General features: G+C 59.6%; 1 protein-coding gene across 2 annotated transcripts in view; it reads left to right on the top strand.

Moving 5' to 3' along the window:
* CARS2 (cysteinyl-tRNA synthetase 2, mitochondrial) overlaps positions 1-20,316 on the top strand; it is a 42,005-nt gene that overhangs the window by 6,845 nt on the left and 14,844 nt on the right. Inside the window, exons 4-7 of one of the 2 annotated variants that reach the window (XM_024123163.2) lie at positions 6,055-6,126; positions 6,224-6,329; positions 9,738-9,821; positions 12,442-12,571. The exons of the other annotated variant lie outside the window; for it this stretch is intronic. Coding sequence (XP_023978931.1) covers positions 6,055-6,126; positions 6,224-6,329; positions 9,738-9,821; positions 12,442-12,571 — 392 coding nt within the window. The remainder of the gene's footprint in view (positions 1-6,054; positions 6,127-6,223; positions 6,330-9,737; positions 9,822-12,441; positions 12,572-20,316) is intronic. 2 annotated transcript variants of the gene reach the window in all.

Here is a 20,316-nt window from a genome sequence, read left to right as displayed (position 1 = left end):
ACAAGGGCCTCAGGGAGGGCTCGGTGGGCGCCCTGCACTGGGGGAGGGTGTGCGCTTCGTGAGTGGAGGAAAGCCAAACCAATCTGAAGCTCAGCTCAGGGCTGTGTTGAAATAAAAACACGCATGTGGTCTTTGTCGTGGTTCCTGGTCCACGGCTGGAGTGATAGTGCCTTCTGTGAGCTCATGGGATGACCAGTGTCTGGGGCCCCTAGATGGCGTTGGGATGGGGGCTGGTGCCAGAAAGCCCAGCCATGAGCTGAGCTGGAACTTTCACTCCCACCTCCATCCCTCCACCCCTGCCTACCTCCTGGGGGGGCAGAGGGGCTGGAGGTTGAGCTGATCACCGATGGCCAGGGATTTAATCAATCTTCCCAAGGATGGAGCCTCCATAAAACCCCCCAACGACGGGGCTCTGGAGCTTCCCGGTTGCTGGACATGGAGGTGCTGGGAGGTGGTGCCCGCCCGGCCCCCCGAGGGCATGCATGCCCCCCGCCTCCCCAACCTCATCCCGCGTGTCTTGTCCACGGGGCTGCTGTGTTGCGTCCTTTATATAAACTGGTAATGGGAAGTGGAGTGCTCTCCTGAGTTCTGTGACTTGTTTCATCAGACCCCCAAATTTCTAGTCGGTGGACAAAAGTGCTGGTGGCTTGGGGACCCCACTGCTGCAGGTGTCTGAAGTGGGGCAGTCCTGTGGGACTGAGCCCTTAACTTGCGGGGTCTATGCTGACCCCAGGAGCTGGTGTCAGAATAGGATTGACGGGGCTTCCCTGGTGGCGCAGTGGTTAAGAATCCGCCTGCCAATGCAGGGGACACGGGTTCGAGCCCTGGTCCGGGAAGATCCCACATGCCGCAGAGCAACTAAGCCCGTGCACCACAACTACTGAGTCTGCGCTCTAGAGCCCGCGAGCCACAACTCCTGAAGCCCGCGCGCCTAGAGCCCGTGCTCCGCAGCAAGAGAAGCCACCGCGATGAGAAGCCCGCGCACCGCAACCAAGAGTAGCCCCCGCTCGCCGCAACTAGAGAAAGCCTGTGCGCAGCAAAAAAGACCCAATGCAGCCACAAATCAATAACAATAAAATAAATAAATTTATTAAAAGAAACAAACAAAACGAATAGGATTGACTTCCAGCTGGAGTCAGAGGGTAGGAGAAGTGGTTGGCATTGGAAAAGACACGCCACGTTTGGTACCAGAAAGGGGCCACTGCAGGGCTGGAGGTGACTATCAGGCGGTGCCAGCGCTGGCGGTCCCATCACCCCATCCCTGGTTCTCTCTGACGGTTTAGCTCGAGCCCTGGCCTGGTTCTGGCTCTGCCTGGTCTCCAGCGCCCCGCCTGTGTCCGGTGTCCCTGCGGGCAGGTGTCCACCCTGGTCCACCACCGGAGCCTAGAGGCGAGGTCATGAGGTGCCGCCGTGGGAGCTGCCCCTTCGTGGGGACCTGTGAGGGAGGGGGAGCTGGGGGAGCAGCGGGCGGCTGGGGGCCGCGGGGCCGGGGCCCCCAGCCCCCGACTGCCAGGGGCCGCGCGCTGCTGTCGCTGTCCCTCTGCCTTGCCACCGGAGCCGTTTGCCCAGGGCCGTCTGACTTCAGTTTGTGCTCAGCCACTTGCTGGGGTGGCAGCCCTAGGGTCCTAGAGTGGAGTTTTTGAGCGAACACGCTGCAGGAAGGGAGTGTCCTATCGTCCACGGTGAGGACGGACCAAGGGGAAGGCGGGGGCAGGCGTGCGAGGTCCCTCTGGAATCTGCTGGCGTCCGGGCGGGAGCGAACAGGGTCCGGGACGCTTGGTGGGAAGGTCGGTCCCGCGACGCAGAGCAGGGTGGGCGCTGGAGCCCCGCCTCGCCGGCCGCGGGTAGGAGGGAAGGGACGGAAGCCTGTGACCTGGCGCGGCAGCTGGGTGAGTAGCCTGCAGGAAGCCCGCGGCCGGGCAGGGCCGGCGTCTGGAAATGCAGGCTGCTCAAGAAGGAAGGCGCCCAGGCCGGCGTTTCACCTGGCCCACGCCCAGCCGGCACGGGACGGGAGGCCGCGCAGCCGTGTCCCCGCACTGGGCGCTCTGGGGTTGGCTGTGAGTCTTCAGAGTCGGAGGTGCAGCCGTCCAGCCGTGGCGGGGGCTTGGCGGGTGGGCACCGGAGGGGAGAGATGGGGTGCGCGGGGGGTTAGGGGAGTGTGGGCCAGCAGCCGCGGGGTGAAGGCCCGGAGCCTGGGGACGGAGGCGCTGGGCGTCCGCAAGCGCAGGAGGAGTGGGGCTTCAGAGGGGTCCCGCGGGAGGCGTCGCGTGCCACTTTATAAAGAACTTGCGCTACTTAGAACGTGAGAGTCGGTAGGATTGGTTAAAGATCCTGAGCGTAGAGAGTGTTTTTGGACACCTGAGCGTTTCAGTACTTACTACACAGCAGGGTGCTAACCTGGCATCAAAGGGTCTCTTCTCTCCTCAAAGTAGAGTCTTACTTCAAGGTGATAAACCATTCATCTGAAACAGAGTTACGAAGATACCTGTTTGTTTCTCAGGATCCAGCAGAGAGGCTGTTCTTTTTACTGAAGGCAAACTTTTTTGACGACGGCCGTACCCTTCAAGCCATCTGCTCCGCCGGCACTTGCTCTTAAAATATTTTAAGTTATAATATTTCACTTTTCTGAATCACTTCCTTGACTTTAACTTTTGGCACAGTTTTATAGTTCGTCAGGGATAAAAACCGCAGGAGGATTTCTGGGGTAAGGATGAAAAGAAACGAGGTATATTCACATGGTCGCGTTTTGTGTGAAGAAAAACGATGATAAATGGCTCAGAGATTCAAGCCGAGTTACTCTCTCTGTGCTTTGGAACCCTGGCCCACGTGCCCTTCCCTCTGGGAAGAAGGCTGGATGCGCAGCTGAGGGCGAGGGCTGGACCGGCGGGGTCCCCTGCCAGGGAGAGCTCAGCTGAGGTGATCCGGCGGGGGTCTGACATAACAGGGACCGGGACCCCGTGTCAGCAGCGCCTCCTGTAGGTGGTTCTGTGGAGAGAGCAGCGCGAGCCCCCGGTGGGGCGGGCCCAGCTGCCTACAACTAAAATGTTAGTTTTGGAATACGATTCCCTCTCCCTCAAGCCAGCAACAGCTCGTGCCCACTTCCAGTTCACTGTCACCTGTGAGCGCTGGCAGCCGAGCTCACCACGCGTGGAGCAGGACGTGCCTGTTTGCGCAGAGGTGTCCCCGACGCACCGTGTGTCCGTATTACCGGAGCTGGACATGCTGACCCTAGAGCTCCCACGGGAGAGCAGAAAGCAGGAGTAGCCAGGACAAGGGAGGGAGTAGCCCTACCAGACGTGAAAAGTTAAAAACCTATAGAAAGTTGTTGCTGTTTTTGTTTTTAATATATTCTTTCCCTCTGTTTAGCACAGCTTTACTCAGGTGGAACAGACCTGGGGGAAGCTGCACGTGATGCACACAGCGTGTGCAGCCCGATAAACCCTCCACACCTGTGACCATCACCGGTGTCGAGACGGTGACCGTCACCACCCTTCCCCCCAGAAACCCCATCCTCCAGCCTCCCTGCGCCCTACCCCGAAGCACCCCCGTCTGCTTTCTGCGCCTCTGGAGGCTGTAGAGATTAAACATTAACTTACAGTTACACGAAGAGACAGACGATGGAACACACTAGAAAGTCCAGAAATAGACACAGTAAATCATGGAAATTTATTTTATGATAAAGATGGCATTTCAGATCATTAGGGAACAGATGAATTACTCAGTAAAAAGTGTTGACAGTTGGGTAACCATCTGGGGAAAAAAATAAACCAAAGTTGGATATATGCCTCACAACCAAATCTGAAGCAGATCGGATTTCACATAAGAGAAGTGGAACCACAAATTACTGGAATAAACCTTGGGGCACTTTTTATAGCCTCGTGTTGGGGAAGGATTTCCTAAGTTTGTTTCCAAACCCAGAAAAGATGGAGAAATGTAAAAGATTGCTAAATATAAAAATGCAATTTTCTACGTGCCATAAAATAGCCAGAAGTTTGAAAGACTGTGGAAAAAAATTGAAATTCACACTGGGGATAAAAGGTTGATTTCTTTTCTTTAAAAAATACTTCCTACATATCAATAAGAAAAGACCTAAAAGACCTACAAACTCTAGAAAAAAGGTTAATTTCAGATGGTTTAGTGCAGATGGTCCCTAAGCACGTGAGATGTTCAAGCTCCCTCAAAATATGCGAAATGCAGCTTAAAGATGCAACGAGAACGTGCTCTTTAGTATCACGTCGACGAGGTCCAGCCGTCCGCCAGCACCGTGCCCGAGCCCGGCGGGTCAGGTTCAAGCTCCTCCGGAGGCGCTGCCAGCAGCCTGCCAAGGGTGTGCGTGTGTCCTCGAGCAGGGCGTCACGTACGGGTCTGTAGCGCAGGCTGCGCACTCGCGTGGGTGTCACGGCCGGAGACGGCGAGAGCGCGGACCGGGGGGTGCGAGGTTCACGCCCGGCTGGGAGACGGACGCGGACGCAGGCCTGCGTGGGAAGGTGGCGCTCGGCGCACCACGTGCCCGGGTCCCGGATGCCGTGCGGCGTCCGCCGAGGAGACCAGGCGCAGGCGCGTGGGGGGCTTTTGAGAGGAGGTACCAGCGTGCAGCTGACCACGCTTGTGCTCCTGGGACGACGCTGACGGTGTTCGCCTTGTGGGAGGGGGGGCCGGGCTTGGGCACACTGACGTTGCTCGTGTTCTCCCAGAGAGAATTACCGTGCAGGAGACTGAAATCAGGCAAATACTGATCAGATAGATGCTGATCTTTGGGTCCCACATTGCGTTTTATCTGAAACTTCTGAAACGGCACAGTGACACCGAGTTTTTAGGCGTTATTGTTCGGTTGGCCTTTTGTCCTCTGGACAGATGTACGGTGGCAGGTTTCTTGTTTAGGAGGTCTGCTCTGCCACAAGGCCACGCTCAGGAGAAGGCCCAGTGGGTCTGGGTGCCCTGTGTGCGCGGGAGTGATATGAACAAGGGTTTTGTGTCCGCAGAGCTGTCTCACCCGCGTGCACGGGAATCCCCAGAGCCATCTAAGGGGTGACTCGGTGGGACTCTCCACCTTGCAAAGAAAGCTGAGGCAGAGAGGTTTGCTGTCTTGCCCCAGACCACGCAGCGAAAAAGACACTTTGTTCACCAGGTTTATTTCTTCAGTAAACGTTCCCTGGCCTTGGTTTCCAGGACGATTCCTTTTTCGGGCCCTGGGCTGGGACGAAGGTGGCCTCAGGGTGACGGGGCTCGGGGTGGCCTTCCACTTGAGGAAGTTTCGTTGTCCTCCGGAGCGGGAGTGTCTTCACCCTGACGCTGTTTCACGGGGTGGGGGTGAGGGGAGGTGAGAGCTCACAGTCGTGGACCCGCGTGGGGTTTCAGGACGTCAGGGTCGTGCTCTGTGCTGGGAGTGTTTTTCTGCTGAGAAGTAAGAAGTGCTCTAGGGAGGATTGTCGTGTGTGCCGGGCCTCCCTCCCCGCCCGAATCCAGAGCCCCCGCGTTCAGAAGTCAGCGTACTTCTCTGGGGGTTCTGCTTGCCCCCAGACGTCCAGCCCTGGCCCCTCCAGACTGAACACCCGTCACAGCCCCCATTGACGGGGGCTGCATTGCTTTCGGATGTTTCTGAGACATTTCCTCATACATGTACTTGTGACTTGTTTTCTCTTGCCCCCTGAGAGATAAGGGATAAAAGTCGGGAACTCAAGTGGTTGTGTGTCGGATGGGGTGACCTGGCTTGCCCTGGTCCTAGAAGAGCAGAGGCTACATTGTAGGTCTTTGGGTTTTGTTTTGAATTATGTAACGGAAATCATGACACTGTTTGTTCCTTTTCCTCTCTGACCAGAAAGCAGGTCAGTAAACCTTGTTGACCAGCCAAGGGACTAGGACGATTAAGTGCCCCTCTGTGAGCAGGACCGCGTGGAGGCCGCGCTGTGCAGCCCGTGAGGGCGGCCGTGCCTCTGGGGCCCCGCGGCCGTGCCTCTGGGGTTCCGCGGCCGTGCCTCTGGGGCCCCGCGGCCGTGCCTCTGGGGCTCCGTCGTGAGCCCCCCGGACTCGCATGCTCTCCTCATCTCCTTACAGGTGGACGTGTCGCCCGCTTCCCTGGCCAATCTTTATGAAGAAGACTTTAAACAGGACATGGCAGCCTTGAAGGTAGGTGGTGATGAGCAGCTTGGACGGTGGAGTCAGTGGGGCTGAGCCGCTCCGCGCGGGGCTGGGGAAACCGCGTCTCTCCTCTGCTTTCTTACAGGTTCTCCCACCCACCGTGTACCTGAGGGTAACGGAAAACATTCCTCAGATGATTGCTTTCATCGAGAGAATAATTGCTAACGGGCACGCTTACTCCACCCCGAAAGGTAGCGGTTGTGTTACTAACCTGATCGCTGGGTGAGACCCGTAGGATTTTGACGGGCGGGCTGCTTATCTGGGTGGCTCGGATGGGCCGAACGTCTTCCTGTCTTTCTTGGTAGGATTCTTAGGGCAAAAATGTTGTGAGATTTTCTACGATTGTGCCCCGCTCTTTGCGAAACTGCTGAATCAGTTCTCTTTCAAAATACCTTGCACCGTCAGAGGCGAGATGAGCGTCCGAGAGTCGGTCTCGACGAGGCAGACGTGGCCAGGTGCTAACGGCCACGGGGTCCGGGTGGGAGTACAGTCTTCACTGGAGCCTTTTTTCAACTTTGCTTATAGTTTTTCACAACGCAGCTGGGGACAGTGGCGGTCGCTCTGAAGACCCACTCCCTTGTTAAGGACTGGTCCTCCCTCTCTGCGTAGGGGAGGGTCGTTTCTGATGGGCCAGTGGCAGACACGGCCACTCGCATCTGTGAATAAAGGGCCTCGCCCTACGTAACCCCAGCGTCATGGCCAGCCCCAGGCGCTGGACCGAGCCCTCCCGCATCCCGTGGCCTCTGCACGGGGCTGTGTCCCCTCTTCCGTCTAAGACTCACCACTGTGTTCCCTCCACAGCTGAGGACACCGACTGGGGCCCTTGTACGGAACGCCCGTCTTCGGGTGCTTTGCCTGATCCTCTTGGAGACAAAACCTGAATGTAGCAAATACGTGAAGGAAAAACCGCAGGTCCTCTTGCGCACAGGCTGCACGCGGTTCCGGGCGGGGTCCCCGCGCCTCTCGAGCTCTCGGGCAGGACCACGAGGGAAAGGGGCTGCCTGTGGAGTCGTCCCCGTAAACCGCATTAGGGTCACACTTCTTCCTTTGTCCTTTACTCGCAACGAGCATGGCAGCACGTGCAGAGCCCCGACCGGGGCTGGGCACTCTGGGCGTCATTCACGAGGCCAGAGGCTTTTCTGGTCCAAGAACCGACAAGTTGTGCAAATAAGGCAGCACGGGACGCGCTGCCCAGAGGGCCGGCGCCGATGTCAGAGCTCAGGAAGCTCACCGTCAGCCCCGGGGGTGGAGGGAGCTTCCTGGGAAGGAGGAGGCTTTGGCCGGGGCTTTGGGGATGGGCAGGGTTTGGAAGGCACGGCTGGGGAGGAGGTGGCGCAGCTGAAGAAAGGCAGGGTCCCAGAGGCAGCAAAACGCCAGGGTGCGGCCTTGCCCTGGGGCCCCAGACGAAAGCAGCAGCTCCTAAACCAGTTAGACTGGACCCAGAGGAAGGGCCAGACAGAGCACCCCAAGACGGGCGTTCTGTACGACAGGGGACCCGGTCGGTGTCCTCAGCTGTGGAGGGAACACAGTGGTGAGTCTTAGACGGAAGAGGGGACACAGCCCCGTGCAGAGGCCACGGGATGCGGGAGGGCTCGGTCCAGCGCCTGGGGCTGGCCATGACGCTGGGGTTACGTAGGGCGAGGCCCTTCATGCACAGCTGCACGTCTGCTCCAGAAGGTACAGGAGGCCTCTCCCCGCGGTCCTGGAACCGGATGGAGAGGAGTGACCAGACCTGAGATCTGCGTCCCGAGGCATCGGGTTCGCCCAGGCGTGGCACAGGATAAATGCTGCGTGTTGTCCTGTTTTGTTTTGGCTTTTTAATCAATTTATCTTTAATTTTGGCTGCGTTGGGTCTTCGTTGCGGTGCGCGGGCTTCTCATCGCGGTGGCTTCTCTTGTTGCGGAGCACGGGCTCTAGGCGCACGGGCTTCGGTAGTTGTGGCTCGTGGGCTCAGTAGTTGTGGCTCGCGGGCTCAGTAGTTGTGGCTCGCGGGTTCAGTAGTTGTGGCTTGAGGGCTCTAGAGCGCAGGCTCAGTAGTTGTGGCGCACAGGCTTAGTTGCTCCGCGGCATGTGGGATCTTCCCGGACCAGGGCTCGAACCCGTGTCCCCTGCGTTGGCAGGCAGACTCTTAACCGCTGCGCCGCCAGGGAAGCCCTGATTGTACATTTTTAATAATGGTGACACAAGCATAATTCATGTAAAATAATTGTATTAACTTGAACTCCAGTAACTTGGACTTTGTGGCAGTTCCACAAAAGCTTGACTCTAATTTGAGCTTTGAACTATTTGTGAAGAAAAAATTTGTTCAGCGAATGGGTGAAGTAAGCCCAGGTTCGGGAAAACGTGTCCTCTATCAAGGGAGCAGTTTCTCCCTCTGTCAAAGCATTTTCAAAGTGCTGTCCGCATTCTGACTTAGTAGAGAGCAGTTCCCACAGTATTTGTTTCGCTGCTGTACCCCGGCGCATAGGTCGGGCTCAGTAATAAACTGCGTGTGAGGAGGGACCCCGTGGGGGGCTGGCAGAGCCCAGTCACCGGGGGCCGTTTCCCCGCTGTTCTGCCGATTGCCCCCCTGCGGCGCTGGCGCCTGCCCTGTCCCCGCCAGCTGGGCTGGAGAGTGACCGGGGACATGGGTTTGTGACAGTCAAAGCTCCCTGATCTTGTGTTTGTTTTGGCCGCTCCGTGAGGCAGGCGGGATCTTAGTTCCCCGACCAGGGATCGAACCTGGGCCCCCTGCAGTGGAAGCGCGGAGTCTTAACCACTGGACCGCCAGGGAAGTCCCATAAAAGCTTCCTGGATCTTAAAGCAACCTGTCTTCAAGGCCACTGTCCCTAAGAAGGGTAGTGCAGATACAGATTAGTAACTGTGTCAGTACAAAGAATGTGAAGATTAAAAACCAGAAGTTTGCAAAGGTTAAAAATCGCACCCGACCTTGGGCCCTTGCGCCGATCGCGGCGCGCAGGTGGCTGGTCAGGAGTGCGATCCAGCGGCCGCGGCGTCGCCTTCCTGAGCGCCGGCTCCTTCGGGGCAGGACTCTTCCCGCCGGGGCTGCGGCTCTGCCACCGCCTTCCCTGCTCTGCGTCTTCCTGAGTGGGGACGAGCGGGGCTCCCGGGCTCTGCAGGGGCCCCGTGGGCGGGTCGTCTGGCACCCGCAGCCCGTGTGCACCTCGGTGGAAGGACCCCACGGTGGGGGGGTGCTTTCGTGTGAGGTGCCTCTTCTGAGTGGCAGGGTGGTCTTAGGGTATCTGGGTTAAAAAAGGCTTGCTTTATTGATGGGTCTGTAACCCAGGGCCCGGAGCTGAAGGCAGGCCAGTGATAAACTCACTTCCCTTTTTCCTTGTTAAAAAGAACGGGCTCAGCATTTTACAGAGAACTTACGTTTGTGTTTTCCCTTCCACAACCGGACGTTCATGACGTGTGCAAAGGTGTGCTTTTACAGTACAGTGTCGTTGTTAATTCTGGCTTAAACATACGGTGAAAGGCGCCACCTGAAGGCTGATGCCGTATCCTGGGTTCAGGTTCTAATTGTCCTCAGCTGTGAGGCGTGTGTAGATGCGGTGTGGACGACAGAAACGAGCTTCACGGTCACCTTTATGAAACAGGCAATGTCTACTTCGACCTGCAGTCAAGAGGAGACAGATACGGCAAGCTGGTCGGCGTGGCCCCTGCCCCCGTGGGAGAGACAGGTGGGTCCCGCCTCTCCCTCCCGTGGGGTCCTGAGGGGGACAGAGCAGCCTCTCCGTCCCGTGGGGTCCTGGGGACAGAGCAGCCTCTCCCGTGGGGTCCTGGGGACAGAGCAGCCTCTGCCTCCCGTGGGGTCCTGGGGACAGAGCCGCCTCTCTGTCCCGTGGGGTCCTGGGGCCAGAGCAGCCTCTCCGTCCCGTGGGGTCCTGGGGCCAGAGCAGCCTCTCCCTCCCGTGGGGTCCTGGGGACAGAGCAGCCTCTGCCTCCCGTGGGGTCCTGGGGACAGAGCCGCCTCTCTGTCCCGTGGGGTCCTGGGGCCAGAGCAGCCTCTCCGTCCCGTGGGGTCCTGGGGCCAGAGCAGCCTCTCCCTCCCGTGGGGTCCTGGGGACAGAGCAGCCTCTCCCGTGGGGTCCTGGGGACAGAGCAGCCTCTGCCTCCCGTGGGGTCCTGGGGACAGAGCCGCCTCTCCGTCCCGTGGGGTCCTGGGGCCAGAGCAGCCTCTCCGTCCCGTGGGGTCCTGGGGACAGAGCAGCCTCTCCCTCCCGTGGGCCTCTGGGGACACAGCCCAGACCCTCCCCTGCTCTCTCAGACATAGTGATGTTGCCGGACGTGGATCACACCCGAGTTTTCGATTTAGTTGGGATTTTTGGAATAGAGAGACCACGCAGAGTAGAAAGTTCCCGCGGCACGTGACACGCGGCCTCCCATTCCTCTCTGGGGCGCTCTGCACGTGCACGTGCCATCTGTGGTGTCCCGTCTTAACGCTCTTGCCCACCTGGCTGCTGTCGCGTGTTAAATCCCCGTAGGCATTTTATCATACATCAGTTCCCACGTAACTTCCCCGTGTAGTTAAGTTCCCGTGTGTATTTTAGCACGTATGACATTCCCGCTGTATTCGAATCTATTCCTATACCCTCTTCTGCAAAGTCATTTTTGTGGAGAAGAAATAATAAGTATATAGAACTACACGAAAAATAATTGGGAGATTGGGATTGCCGTAAACATAATTTTAAAGGATACTATTGATATTTAACAAAACCAAACAAAAAATGAGCAGAACCCCCACAGACAAGTTGTCTGAGTGGCCTGTGTTTTTAGGCGTAACCTCCCGCCCCGCGCACCGTGTGTTCAGTCTAATCACAAAGGATGTGTTGAGTTGACCCCCCAGAGCACTTCTTCTTACCTGTGCTCAGCCGTTGCTGTCCTGCTCCCGTCCTGGGCCGTCCGCGCCTGCGAGGCGAGGTGTGGCCCCGGCCTTAGGGAAGCAGGGCAGGAACTTGGGACACCTACACGTTCTAGCATCAGCAATGCTTTGAAAAGCAAATAGACTTTATTTTCTCGAGCAGTTTTGGGTTCACAGCAGAATTGTGTGGCAGGTCCAGAGAGTTCCACACGCCCGCTGCCCCGCCGTACACGGCCCCCGCGTTATCAGCATCCCCACCAGCGCGGGTCGCGTTAGAACTGGTGGACCTGCGCTGACACGCCAGCCTCACCCCGAGTCCATAGTCTACACCAGGGTTACTCTTGGCGTCTCTCTGGGTTATGCAGATGTGTAATGACAGGTATCTGTCATTACAGTATCACGCAGAGAGCTTCTCTGCCCTAAAGACCCCCTGTGCTCTGCCTGTTCATCCCCTCCCTCCCCAGCCTCTGTCAGCCGCCGATCTCTTTACTGTCCCCATTGTTTTGCCTTTTCCAGAATGTCATAGAGTGGGACTCATACAGTCTAGCCTTTTCAGACTGGCTTCTTTCACTTAGTAATATGCACGTAAGAGTCCTCCTTTCTTTTGGTTTTTTTTAAAGATTTTTTTTTTTGACGTGGACCACTTTTAAAGTCTTCAATGAATTTGTTACAATATTGCTTCTGTTTTATGTTTTGGTTTTTTGGCTGCGAGGCAGGTGGGATCTTAGCTCCCCGACCAGGGATCGAACCTGCACCCCCTGCACTGGAAGGCGAATCTTAACCACTGGACCGCCAGGGAAGTCCCCCTCCATGCTTTTTCATGGCTCGAAAGCTCACTTCTTATCAGCATTGAATAACACTCCATTGTCTGGATGGACCACAGTTTGTTTATCCATCGCCTACCGCCTACCGAAGGGCATCTCGGTGGCCTCCCAGTTTAGGAACGTAAAGAGAGCCCCGTACCGGCTTGTCCTATGACCCCGAACCCTCCTCTTCTGAGTTTTCCTGCTTTCTGAATGTGACTGATGCAATACGCTGGTATTTTCCTTTTTGCTCCGTGTGATTATCATCTCTCTTTGAAAACAGTTACTCCGAAACTCAGCTACTGACAGAGACGGAGTGAGGGAGGGTGAGAGCACGCGTGGAGTAGGCGCCCCAGAGCAGCATCGCCGCACGCGCTCGGAACCCCGCGCGCAGCACTCAGATCGCTGAAACGGGCCGCGCTGCCGGGGGACCGACCGCGTGCTTCTGTCCTGTTACAGATAAGGGTATCTGGTAGCTGTCTAGCTTTCGCGTGGCAAAGAGAAAAACACACGCACGAGAAACGTGAGGTTACTTCTCAGAGGAACGGAGTCGGGGACGTGCGTCCTGCCTGTTTGGGGGTGACCGCTGCTTCGCTCTGGATTCCCTCCCGCTGAGTAACCGTCTGTCACCGGCAGGTCACTCTGACAAGCGGCACGCCAGCGACTTTGCCCTGTGGAAGGCGGCGAAGCCCCGGGAGCCGTCCTGGGCCTCGCCGTGGGGAGCCGGGAGGCCGGGCTGGCATACCGAGTGTTCCACCATCGCCAGGTAAGGTTTTCCCCCGAGTCGTCTGTGCTGTGATGGGCACGCTCGGCCAGCAGAGGGGGCAGGCGGGGCAGGCTTGGTCCTAGTGCCGGCCACGCCGGTGGCTGGGAAAGGAAGCTTAGCGCCCGGTGGGACGGCCGTGGGAAGGGAAACGGCAAAACCAGGACACGTTTCTCTCCCCAGCGTCAGCGCTTGGTCTCTTTAGTAGAGGCGCCTGCTCTGCAGTTAGCTCTTGACTGCCCGTCACGCGCGGGCCAGCTCCGGGGGTGCCCGCGTCTCTTCCGCGGCAGGTTCAGGAAGGCGGCCGGGGACCCGGGCGAGGGGCTGGACCCCCATCCTCGGCCCCAGAGCTGGTCCTGGGCCAGGCGCCTCGAGCGTGACCCCCAGCGTCCCCTCCGTGTGCCCTTTGTGCTGGCTCTGTCTAGGGCGGCGCCGCGCCCAGGCCGTTTCTGTCTTGGGAACCCCTGTAAACACAGCGCTGCTCTGGTCCCCAGCTCCTCCAGGGACCCTCTTTTTTGTCTCTTCTCTCACTGTCCGCACATGCCCGCCGTGTCTGACGGGCGTCCCCACCCACTCTGGTCTCCGGAGGTCACGGGGACCGTCAGCCCGGTCTGACGGGCCGCTGACACCACTGCTCGCTCCCTGGCTTGTGTGGAACAACGTTCTTCTGGCTTTGGCGTCTCTGCTGGGGCCTCATCCACCTTCATTTTGTGGACCTGGGGTGTGTGTGTGTGTGCGTGTGCGTGTGTGTGTGCGTGTGCGTGTGCGTGTGCGCGTGCGCGTGCGTGTGCGCGTGCGTGCGCGCGCCTGCACGTGTGCTCGCGGGTACTGAAGGCCGCATCCCGGGCTCTCCACTTCCAGCCTGTCCCGGGGGTTCCCACCATGGTTCCCCGAGCCCTGCACGTTAACTCATGGATTTTGATACATTTGATGTGTTGCAGATATTTATTATAATCAGTTTTTTTAAAATTAATTTTTGGCCGCATTGGGCCTTTGTTGCTGCATGTGGGCTTTCTCTAGTTGCAGCGAGCGGGGGCTACTCACTGCGGTGGCTTCTCTTGTTGCGGAGCACGGGCTCTAGGTGCGTGGGCTCAGTAGTGGTGGCTCGCGGGCTCTAGGGCGCAGGCTCCCTCCCGTGGGGTCCTTGGGCCAGAGCAGCCTCTCCCTCCCGTGGGGTCCTGGGGCCAGAGCAGCCTCTCCCTCCCGTGGGGTCCTGGGGACAGAGCAGCCTCTCCCTCCCGTGGGGTCCTTGGGCCAGAGCAGCCTCTCCCTCCCGTGGGGTCCTTGGGCCAGAGCAGCCTCTCCCTCCCGTGGGGTCCTTGGGCCAGAGCAGCCTCTCCCTCCCGTGGGGTCCTTGGGCCAGAGCAGCCTCTCCCTCCCGTGGGGTCCTTGGGCCAGAGCAGCCTCTCCCTCCCGTGGGGTCCTTGGGCCAGAGCAGCCTCTCCCTCCCGTGGGGTCCTTGGGCCAGAGCAGCCTCTCCCTCCCGTGGGGTCCTTGGGCCAGAGCAGCCTCTCCCTCCCGTGGGGTCCTTGGGCCAGAGCAGCCTCTCCCTCCCGTGGGGTCCTTGGGCCAGAGCAGCCTCTCCCTCCCGTGGGGTCCTTGGGCCAGAGCAGCCTCTCCCTCCCGTGGGGTCCTGGGGCCAGAGCAGCCTCTCCCTCCCGTGGGGTCCTGGGGACAGAGCAGCCTCTCCCTCCCGTGGGGTCCTTGGGCCAGAGCAGCCTCTCCCTCCCGTGGGGTCCTTGGGCCAGAGCAGCCTCTCCCTCCCGTGGGGTCCTTGGGCCAGAGCAGCCTCTCCCTCCCGTGGGGTCCTTGGGCCAGAGCAGCCTCTCCCTCCCGTGGGGTCCTTGGGCCAGAGCAGCCTCTCCCTCCCGTGGGGTCCTTGGGCCAGAGCAGCCTCTCCCTCCCGTGGGGTCCTTGGGCCAGAGCAGCCTCTCCCTCCCGTGGGGTCCTTGGGCCAGAGCAGCCTCTCCCTCCCGTGGGGTCCTTGGGCCAGAGCAGCCTCTCCCTCCCGTGGGGTCCTTGGGCCAGAGCAGCCTCTCCCTCCCGTGGGGTCCTTGGGCCAGAGCAGCCTCTCCCTCCCGTGGGGTCCTGGGGCCAGAGCAGCCTCTCCCTCCCGTGGGGTCCTGGGGACAGAGCAGCCTCTCCCTCCCGTGGGGTCCTTGGGCCAGAGCAGCCTCTCCCTCCCGTGGGGTCCTTGGGCCAGAGCAGCCTCTCCCTCCCGTGGGGTCCTTGGGCCAGAGCAGCCTCTCCCTCCCGTGGGGTCCTTGGGCCAGAGCAGCCTCTCCCTCCCGTGGGGTCCTTGGGCCAGAGCAGCCTCTCCCTCCCGTGGGGTCCTTGGGCCAGAGCAGCCTCTCCCTCCCGTGGGGTCCTTGGGCCAGAGCAGCCTCTCCCTCCCGTGGGGTCCTTGGGCCAGAGCAGCCTCTCCCTCCCGTGGGGTCCTTGGGCCAGAGCAGCCTCTCCCTCCCGTGGGGTCCTTGGGCCAGAGCAGCCTCTCCCTCCCGTGGGGTCCTTGGGCCAGAGCAGCCTCTCCCTCCCGTGGGGTCCTGGGGCCAGAGCAGCCTCTCCCTCCCGTGGGGTCCTGGGGACAGAGCAGCCTCTCCCTCCCGTGGGGTCCTTGGGCCAGAGCAGCCTCTCCCTCCCGTGGGGTCCTTGGGCCAGAGCAGCCTCTCCCTCCCGTGGGGTCCTTGGGCCAGAGCAGCCTCTCCCTCCCGTGGGGTCCTTGGGCCAGAGCAGCCTCTCCCTCCCGTGGGGTCCTTGGGCCAGAGCAGCCTCTCCCTCCCGTGGGGTCCTTGGGCCAGAGCAGCCTCTCCCTCCCGTGGGGTCCTTGGGCCAGAGCAGCCTCTCCCTCCCGTGGGGTCCTTGGGCCAGAGCAGCCTCTCCCTCCCGTGGGGTCCTTGGGCCAGAGCAGCCTCTCCCTCCCGTGGGGTCCTTGGGCCAGAGCAGCCTCTCCCTCCCGTGGGGTCCTTGGGCCAGAGCAGCCTCTCCCTCCCGTGGGGTCCTGGGGCCAGAGCAGCCTCTCCCTCCCGTGGGGTCCTGGGGACAGAGCAGCCTCTCCCTCCCGTGGGGTCCTTGGGCCAGAGCAGCCTCTCCCTCCCGTGGGGTCCTTGGGCCAGAGCAGCCTCTCCCTCCCGTGGGGTCCTTGGGCCAGAGCAGCCTCTCCCTCCCGTGGGGTCCTTGGGCCAGAGCAGCCTCTCCCTCCCGTGGGGTCCTTGGGCCAGAGCAGCCTCTCCCTCCCGTGGGGTCCTTGGGCCAGAGCAGCCTCTCCCTCCCGTGGGGTCCTTGGGCCAGAGCAGCCTCTCCCTCCCGTGGGGTCCTTGGGCCAGAGCAGCCTCTCCCTCCCGTGGGGTCCTTGGGCCAGAGCAGCCTCTCCCTCCCGTGGGGTCCTTGGGCCAGAGCAGCCTCTCCCTCCCGTGGGGTCCTTGGGCCAGAGCAGCCTCTCCCTCCCGTGGGGTCCTGGGGCCAGAGCAGCCTCTCCCTCCCGTGGGGTCCTGGGGACAGAGCAGCCTCTCCCTCCCGTGGGGTCCTTGGGCCAGAGCAGCCTCTCCCTCCCGTGGGGTCCTTGGGCCAGAGCAGCCTCTCCCTCCCGTGGGGTCCTTGGGCCAGAGCAGCCTCTCCCTCCCGTGGGGTCCTTGGGCCAGAGCAGCCTCTCCCTCCCGTGGGGTCCTTGGGCCAGAGCAGCCTCTCCCTCCCGTGGGGTCCTTGGGCCAGAGCAGCCTCTCCCTCCCGTGGGGTCCTTGGGCCAGAGCAGCCTCTCCCTCCCGTGGGGTCCTTGGGCCAGAGCAGCCTCTCCCTCCCGTGGGGTCCTTGGGCCAGAGCAGCCTCTCCCTCCCGTGGGGTCCTTGGGCCAGAGCAGCCTCTCCCTCCCGTGGGGTCCTGGGGACAGAGCAGCCTCTCCCTCCCGTGGGGTCCTTGGGCCAGAGCAGCCTCTCCCTCCCGTGGGGTCCTTGGGCCAGAGCAGCCTCTCCCTCCCGTGGGCCTCTGGGGACACAGCCCAGACCCTCCCCTGCTCTCTCAGACATAGTGATGTTGCCGGACGTGGATCACACCCGAGTTTTCGATTTAGTTGGGATTTTTGGAATAGAGAGACCACGCAGAGTAGAAAGTTCCCGCGGCACGTGACACGCGGCCTCCCATTCCTCTCTGGGGCGCTCTGCACGTGCACGTGCCATCTGTGGTGTCCCGTCTTAACGCTCTTGCCCACCTGGCTGCTGTCGCGTGTTAAATCCCCGTAGGCATTTTATCATACATCAGTTCCCACGTAACTTCCCCGTGTAGTTAAGTTCCCGTGTGTATTTTAGCACGTATGACATTCCCGCTGTATTCGAATCTATTCCTATACCCTCTTCTGCAAAGTCATTTTTGTGGAGAAGAAATAATAAGTATATAGAACTACACGAAAAATAATTGGGAGATTGGGATTGCCGTAAACATAATTTTAAAGGATACTATTGATATTTAACAAAACCAAACAAAAAATGAGCAGAACCCCCACAGACAAGTTGTCTGAGTGGCCTGTGTTTTTAGGCGTAACCTCCCGCCCCGCGCACCGTGTGTTCAGTCTAATCACAAAGGGTGTGTTGAGTTGACCCCCCAGAGCACTTCTTCTTACCTGTGCTCAGCCGTTGCTGTCCTGCTCCCGTCCTGGGCCGTCCGCGCCTGCGAGGCGAGGTGTGGCCCCGGCCTTAGGGAAGCAGGGCAGGAACTTGGGACACCTACACGTTCTAGCATCAGCAATGCTTTGAAAAGCAAATAGACTTTATTTTCTCGAGCAGTTTTGGGTTCACAGCAGAATTGTGTGGCAGGTCCAGAGAGTTCCACACGCCCGCTGCCCCGCCGTACACGGCCCCCGCGTTATCAGCATCCCCACCAGCGCGGGTCGCGTTAGAACTGGTGGACCTGCGCTGACACGCCAGCCTCACCCCGAGTCCATAGTCTACACCAGGGTTACTCTTGGCGTCTCTCTGGGTTATGCAGATGTGTAATGACAGGTATCTGTCATTACAGTATCACGCAGAGAGCTTCTCTGCCCTAAAGACCCCCTGTGCTCTGCCTGTTCATCCCCTCCCTCCCCAGCCTCTGTCAGCCGCCGATCTCTTTACTGTCCCCATTGTTTTGCCTTTTCCAGAATGTCATAGAGTGGGACTCATACAGTCTAGCCTTTTCAGACTGGCTTCTTTCACTTAGTAATATGCACGTAAGAGTCCTCCTTTCTTTTGGTTTTTTTTAAAGATTTTTTTTTTTGACGTGGACCACTTTTAAAGTCTTCAATGAATTTGTTACAATATTGCTTCTGTTTTATGTTTTGGTTTTTTGGCTGCGAGGCAGGTGGGATCTTAGCTCCCCGACCAGGGATCGAACCTGCACCCCCTGCACTGGAAGGCGAATCTTAACCACTGGACCGCCAGGGAAGTCCCCCTCCATGCTTTTTCATGGCTCGAAAGCTCACTTCTTATCAGCATTGAATCACACTCCATTGCCTGGATGGACCACAGTTTGTTTATCCATCGCCTACCGAAGGGCATCTCGGTGGCCTCCCAGTTTAGGAACGTAAAGAGAGCCCCGTACCGGCTTGTCCTATGACCCCGAACCCTCCTCTTCTGAGTTTTCCTGCTTTCTGAATGTGACTGATGCAATACGCTGGTATTTTCCTTTTTGCTCCGTGTGATTATCATCTCTCTTTGAAAACAGTTACTCCGAAACTCAGCTACTGACAGAGACGGAGTGAGGGAGGGTGAGAGCACGCGTGGAGTAGGCGCCCCAGAGCAGCATCGCCGCACGCGCTCGGAACCCCGCGCGCAGCACTCAGATCGCTGAAACGGGCCGCGCTGCCGGGGGACCGACCGCGTGCTTCTGTCCTGTTACAGATAAGGGTATCTGGTAGCTGTCTAGCTTTCGCGTGGCAAAGAGAGAAACACACGCACGAGAAACGTGAGGTTACTTCTCAGAGGAACGGAGTCGGGGACGTGCGTCCTGCCTGTTTGGGGGTGACCGCTGCTTCGCTCTGGATTCCCTCCCGCTGAGTAACCGTCTGTCACCGGCAGGTCACTCTGACAAGCGGCACGCCAGCGACTTTGCCCTGTGGAAGGCGGCGAAGCCCCGGGAGCCGTCCTGGGCCTCGCCGTGGGGAGCCGGGAGGCCGGGCTGGCATACCGAGTGTTCCACCATCGCCAGGTAAGGTTTTCCCCCGAGTCGTCTGTGCTGTGATGGGCACGCTCGGCCAGCAGAGGGGGCAGGCGGGGCAGGCTTGGTCCTAGTGCCGGCCACGCCGGTGGCTGGGAAAGGAAGCTTAGCGCCCGGTGGGACGGCCGTGGGAAGGGAAACGGCAAAACCAGGACACGTTTCTCTCCCCAGCGTCAGCGCTTGGTCTCTTTAGTAGAGGCGCCTGCTCTGCAGTTAGCTCTTGACTGCCCGTCACGCGCGGGCCAGCTCCGGGGGTGCCCGCGTCTCTTCCGCGGCAGGTTCAGGAAGGCGGCCGGGGACCCGGGCGAGGGGCTGGACCCCCATCCTCGGCCCCAGAGCTGGTCCTGGGCCAGGCGCCTCGAGCGTGACCCCCAGCGTCCCCTCCGTGTGCCCTTTGTGCTGGCTCTGTCTAGGGCGGCGCCGCGCCCAGGCCGTTTCTGTCTTGGGAACCCCTGTAAACACAGCGCTGCTCTGGTCCCCAGCTCCTCCAGGGACCCTCTTTTTTGTCTCTTCTCTCACTGTCCGCACATGCCCGCCGTGTCTGACGGGCGTCCCCACCCACTCTTTTTAAAATTAATTTTTGGCCGCATTGGGCCTTTGTTGCTGCATGTGGGCTTTCTCTAGTTGCAGCGAGCGGGGGCTACTCACTGCGGTGGCTTCTCTTGTTGCGGAGCACGGGCTCTAGGTGCGTGGGCTCAGTAGTGGTGGCTCGCGGGCTCTAGGGCGCAGGCTCAGTAGCTGGGGCGCACGGGGCTTAGCTGCTCCGCGGCATGTGGGATCTTCCCGGACCAGGGCTCGAACCCGTGTCCCCTGCACTGGCAGGCGGGTTCTTAACCACTGCACCACCAGGGAAGCCCCTGTAATCAGTTTTTAAAATTAGGAACAAAGTATGATTAAGGTGAACATTTCAAACTACTAGCCACACCCCAAACTTTAAGACCAGCAAACCCAGCCGTCCTCCTATCGGCCGTTGTATGTGGCAGCTTTCTGGCTGGGCGTGAACGTTATCTCAGAGCAGGCTGCCCTGTGCCTCGACCTCACGCTGGTTTCGTCTCTGCTGTAGGCTCACCCCACTCTACGGGGGGAAGCCTCACCCTCCGCCACCTGTCTGTGCCAGCGCGTTCATCCCAGTGAAGACCTAGAAGGGGTCCTACCTCCACCACCCCTCGCCGCGTGCTCCTCCCCTGCTGCCCTCGCCCGTGGGCGTGTCTGTATGACTTACCGGGAGACACGTCTGAGATGTCACACCCTGTTGTTAGTATGAAACAGGGTCCAACTTTTCGTTAAAAAAACAATCAACTAGGGGCTTCCCTGGTGGTCCAGTGGGTAAGACTTCACGGTCCCAATGCAGGGGGCACGGGTTCCATCCCTGGTCGGGGAGCTAGATCCCGCATGCATGCCGCAACTAAGAAGTCAGCATGCCGCAACCAAGGTTTCACGTGCTGCGACTAAGAGTTCACGTGTCGCAGCTAAGAGTCAGAATGCTACAACTAAGAAGTTGGTACACCACAACGAAGATCCCGCGTGCCGCAACTAAGATCCAGCATAGCCAAAGTAAATAAATAAAT

This window comes from Physeter macrocephalus, chromosome 13 (assembly GCF_002837175.3).
Source record: "Physeter macrocephalus isolate SW-GA chromosome 13, ASM283717v5, whole genome shotgun sequence".
NCBI lineage: Eukaryota > Metazoa > Chordata > Mammalia > Artiodactyla > Physeteridae > Physeter > Physeter macrocephalus.
The sequence above is the reverse complement of the archived record's forward strand: the minus strand, read 5'-3'. Positions and strand labels throughout refer to the sequence as shown.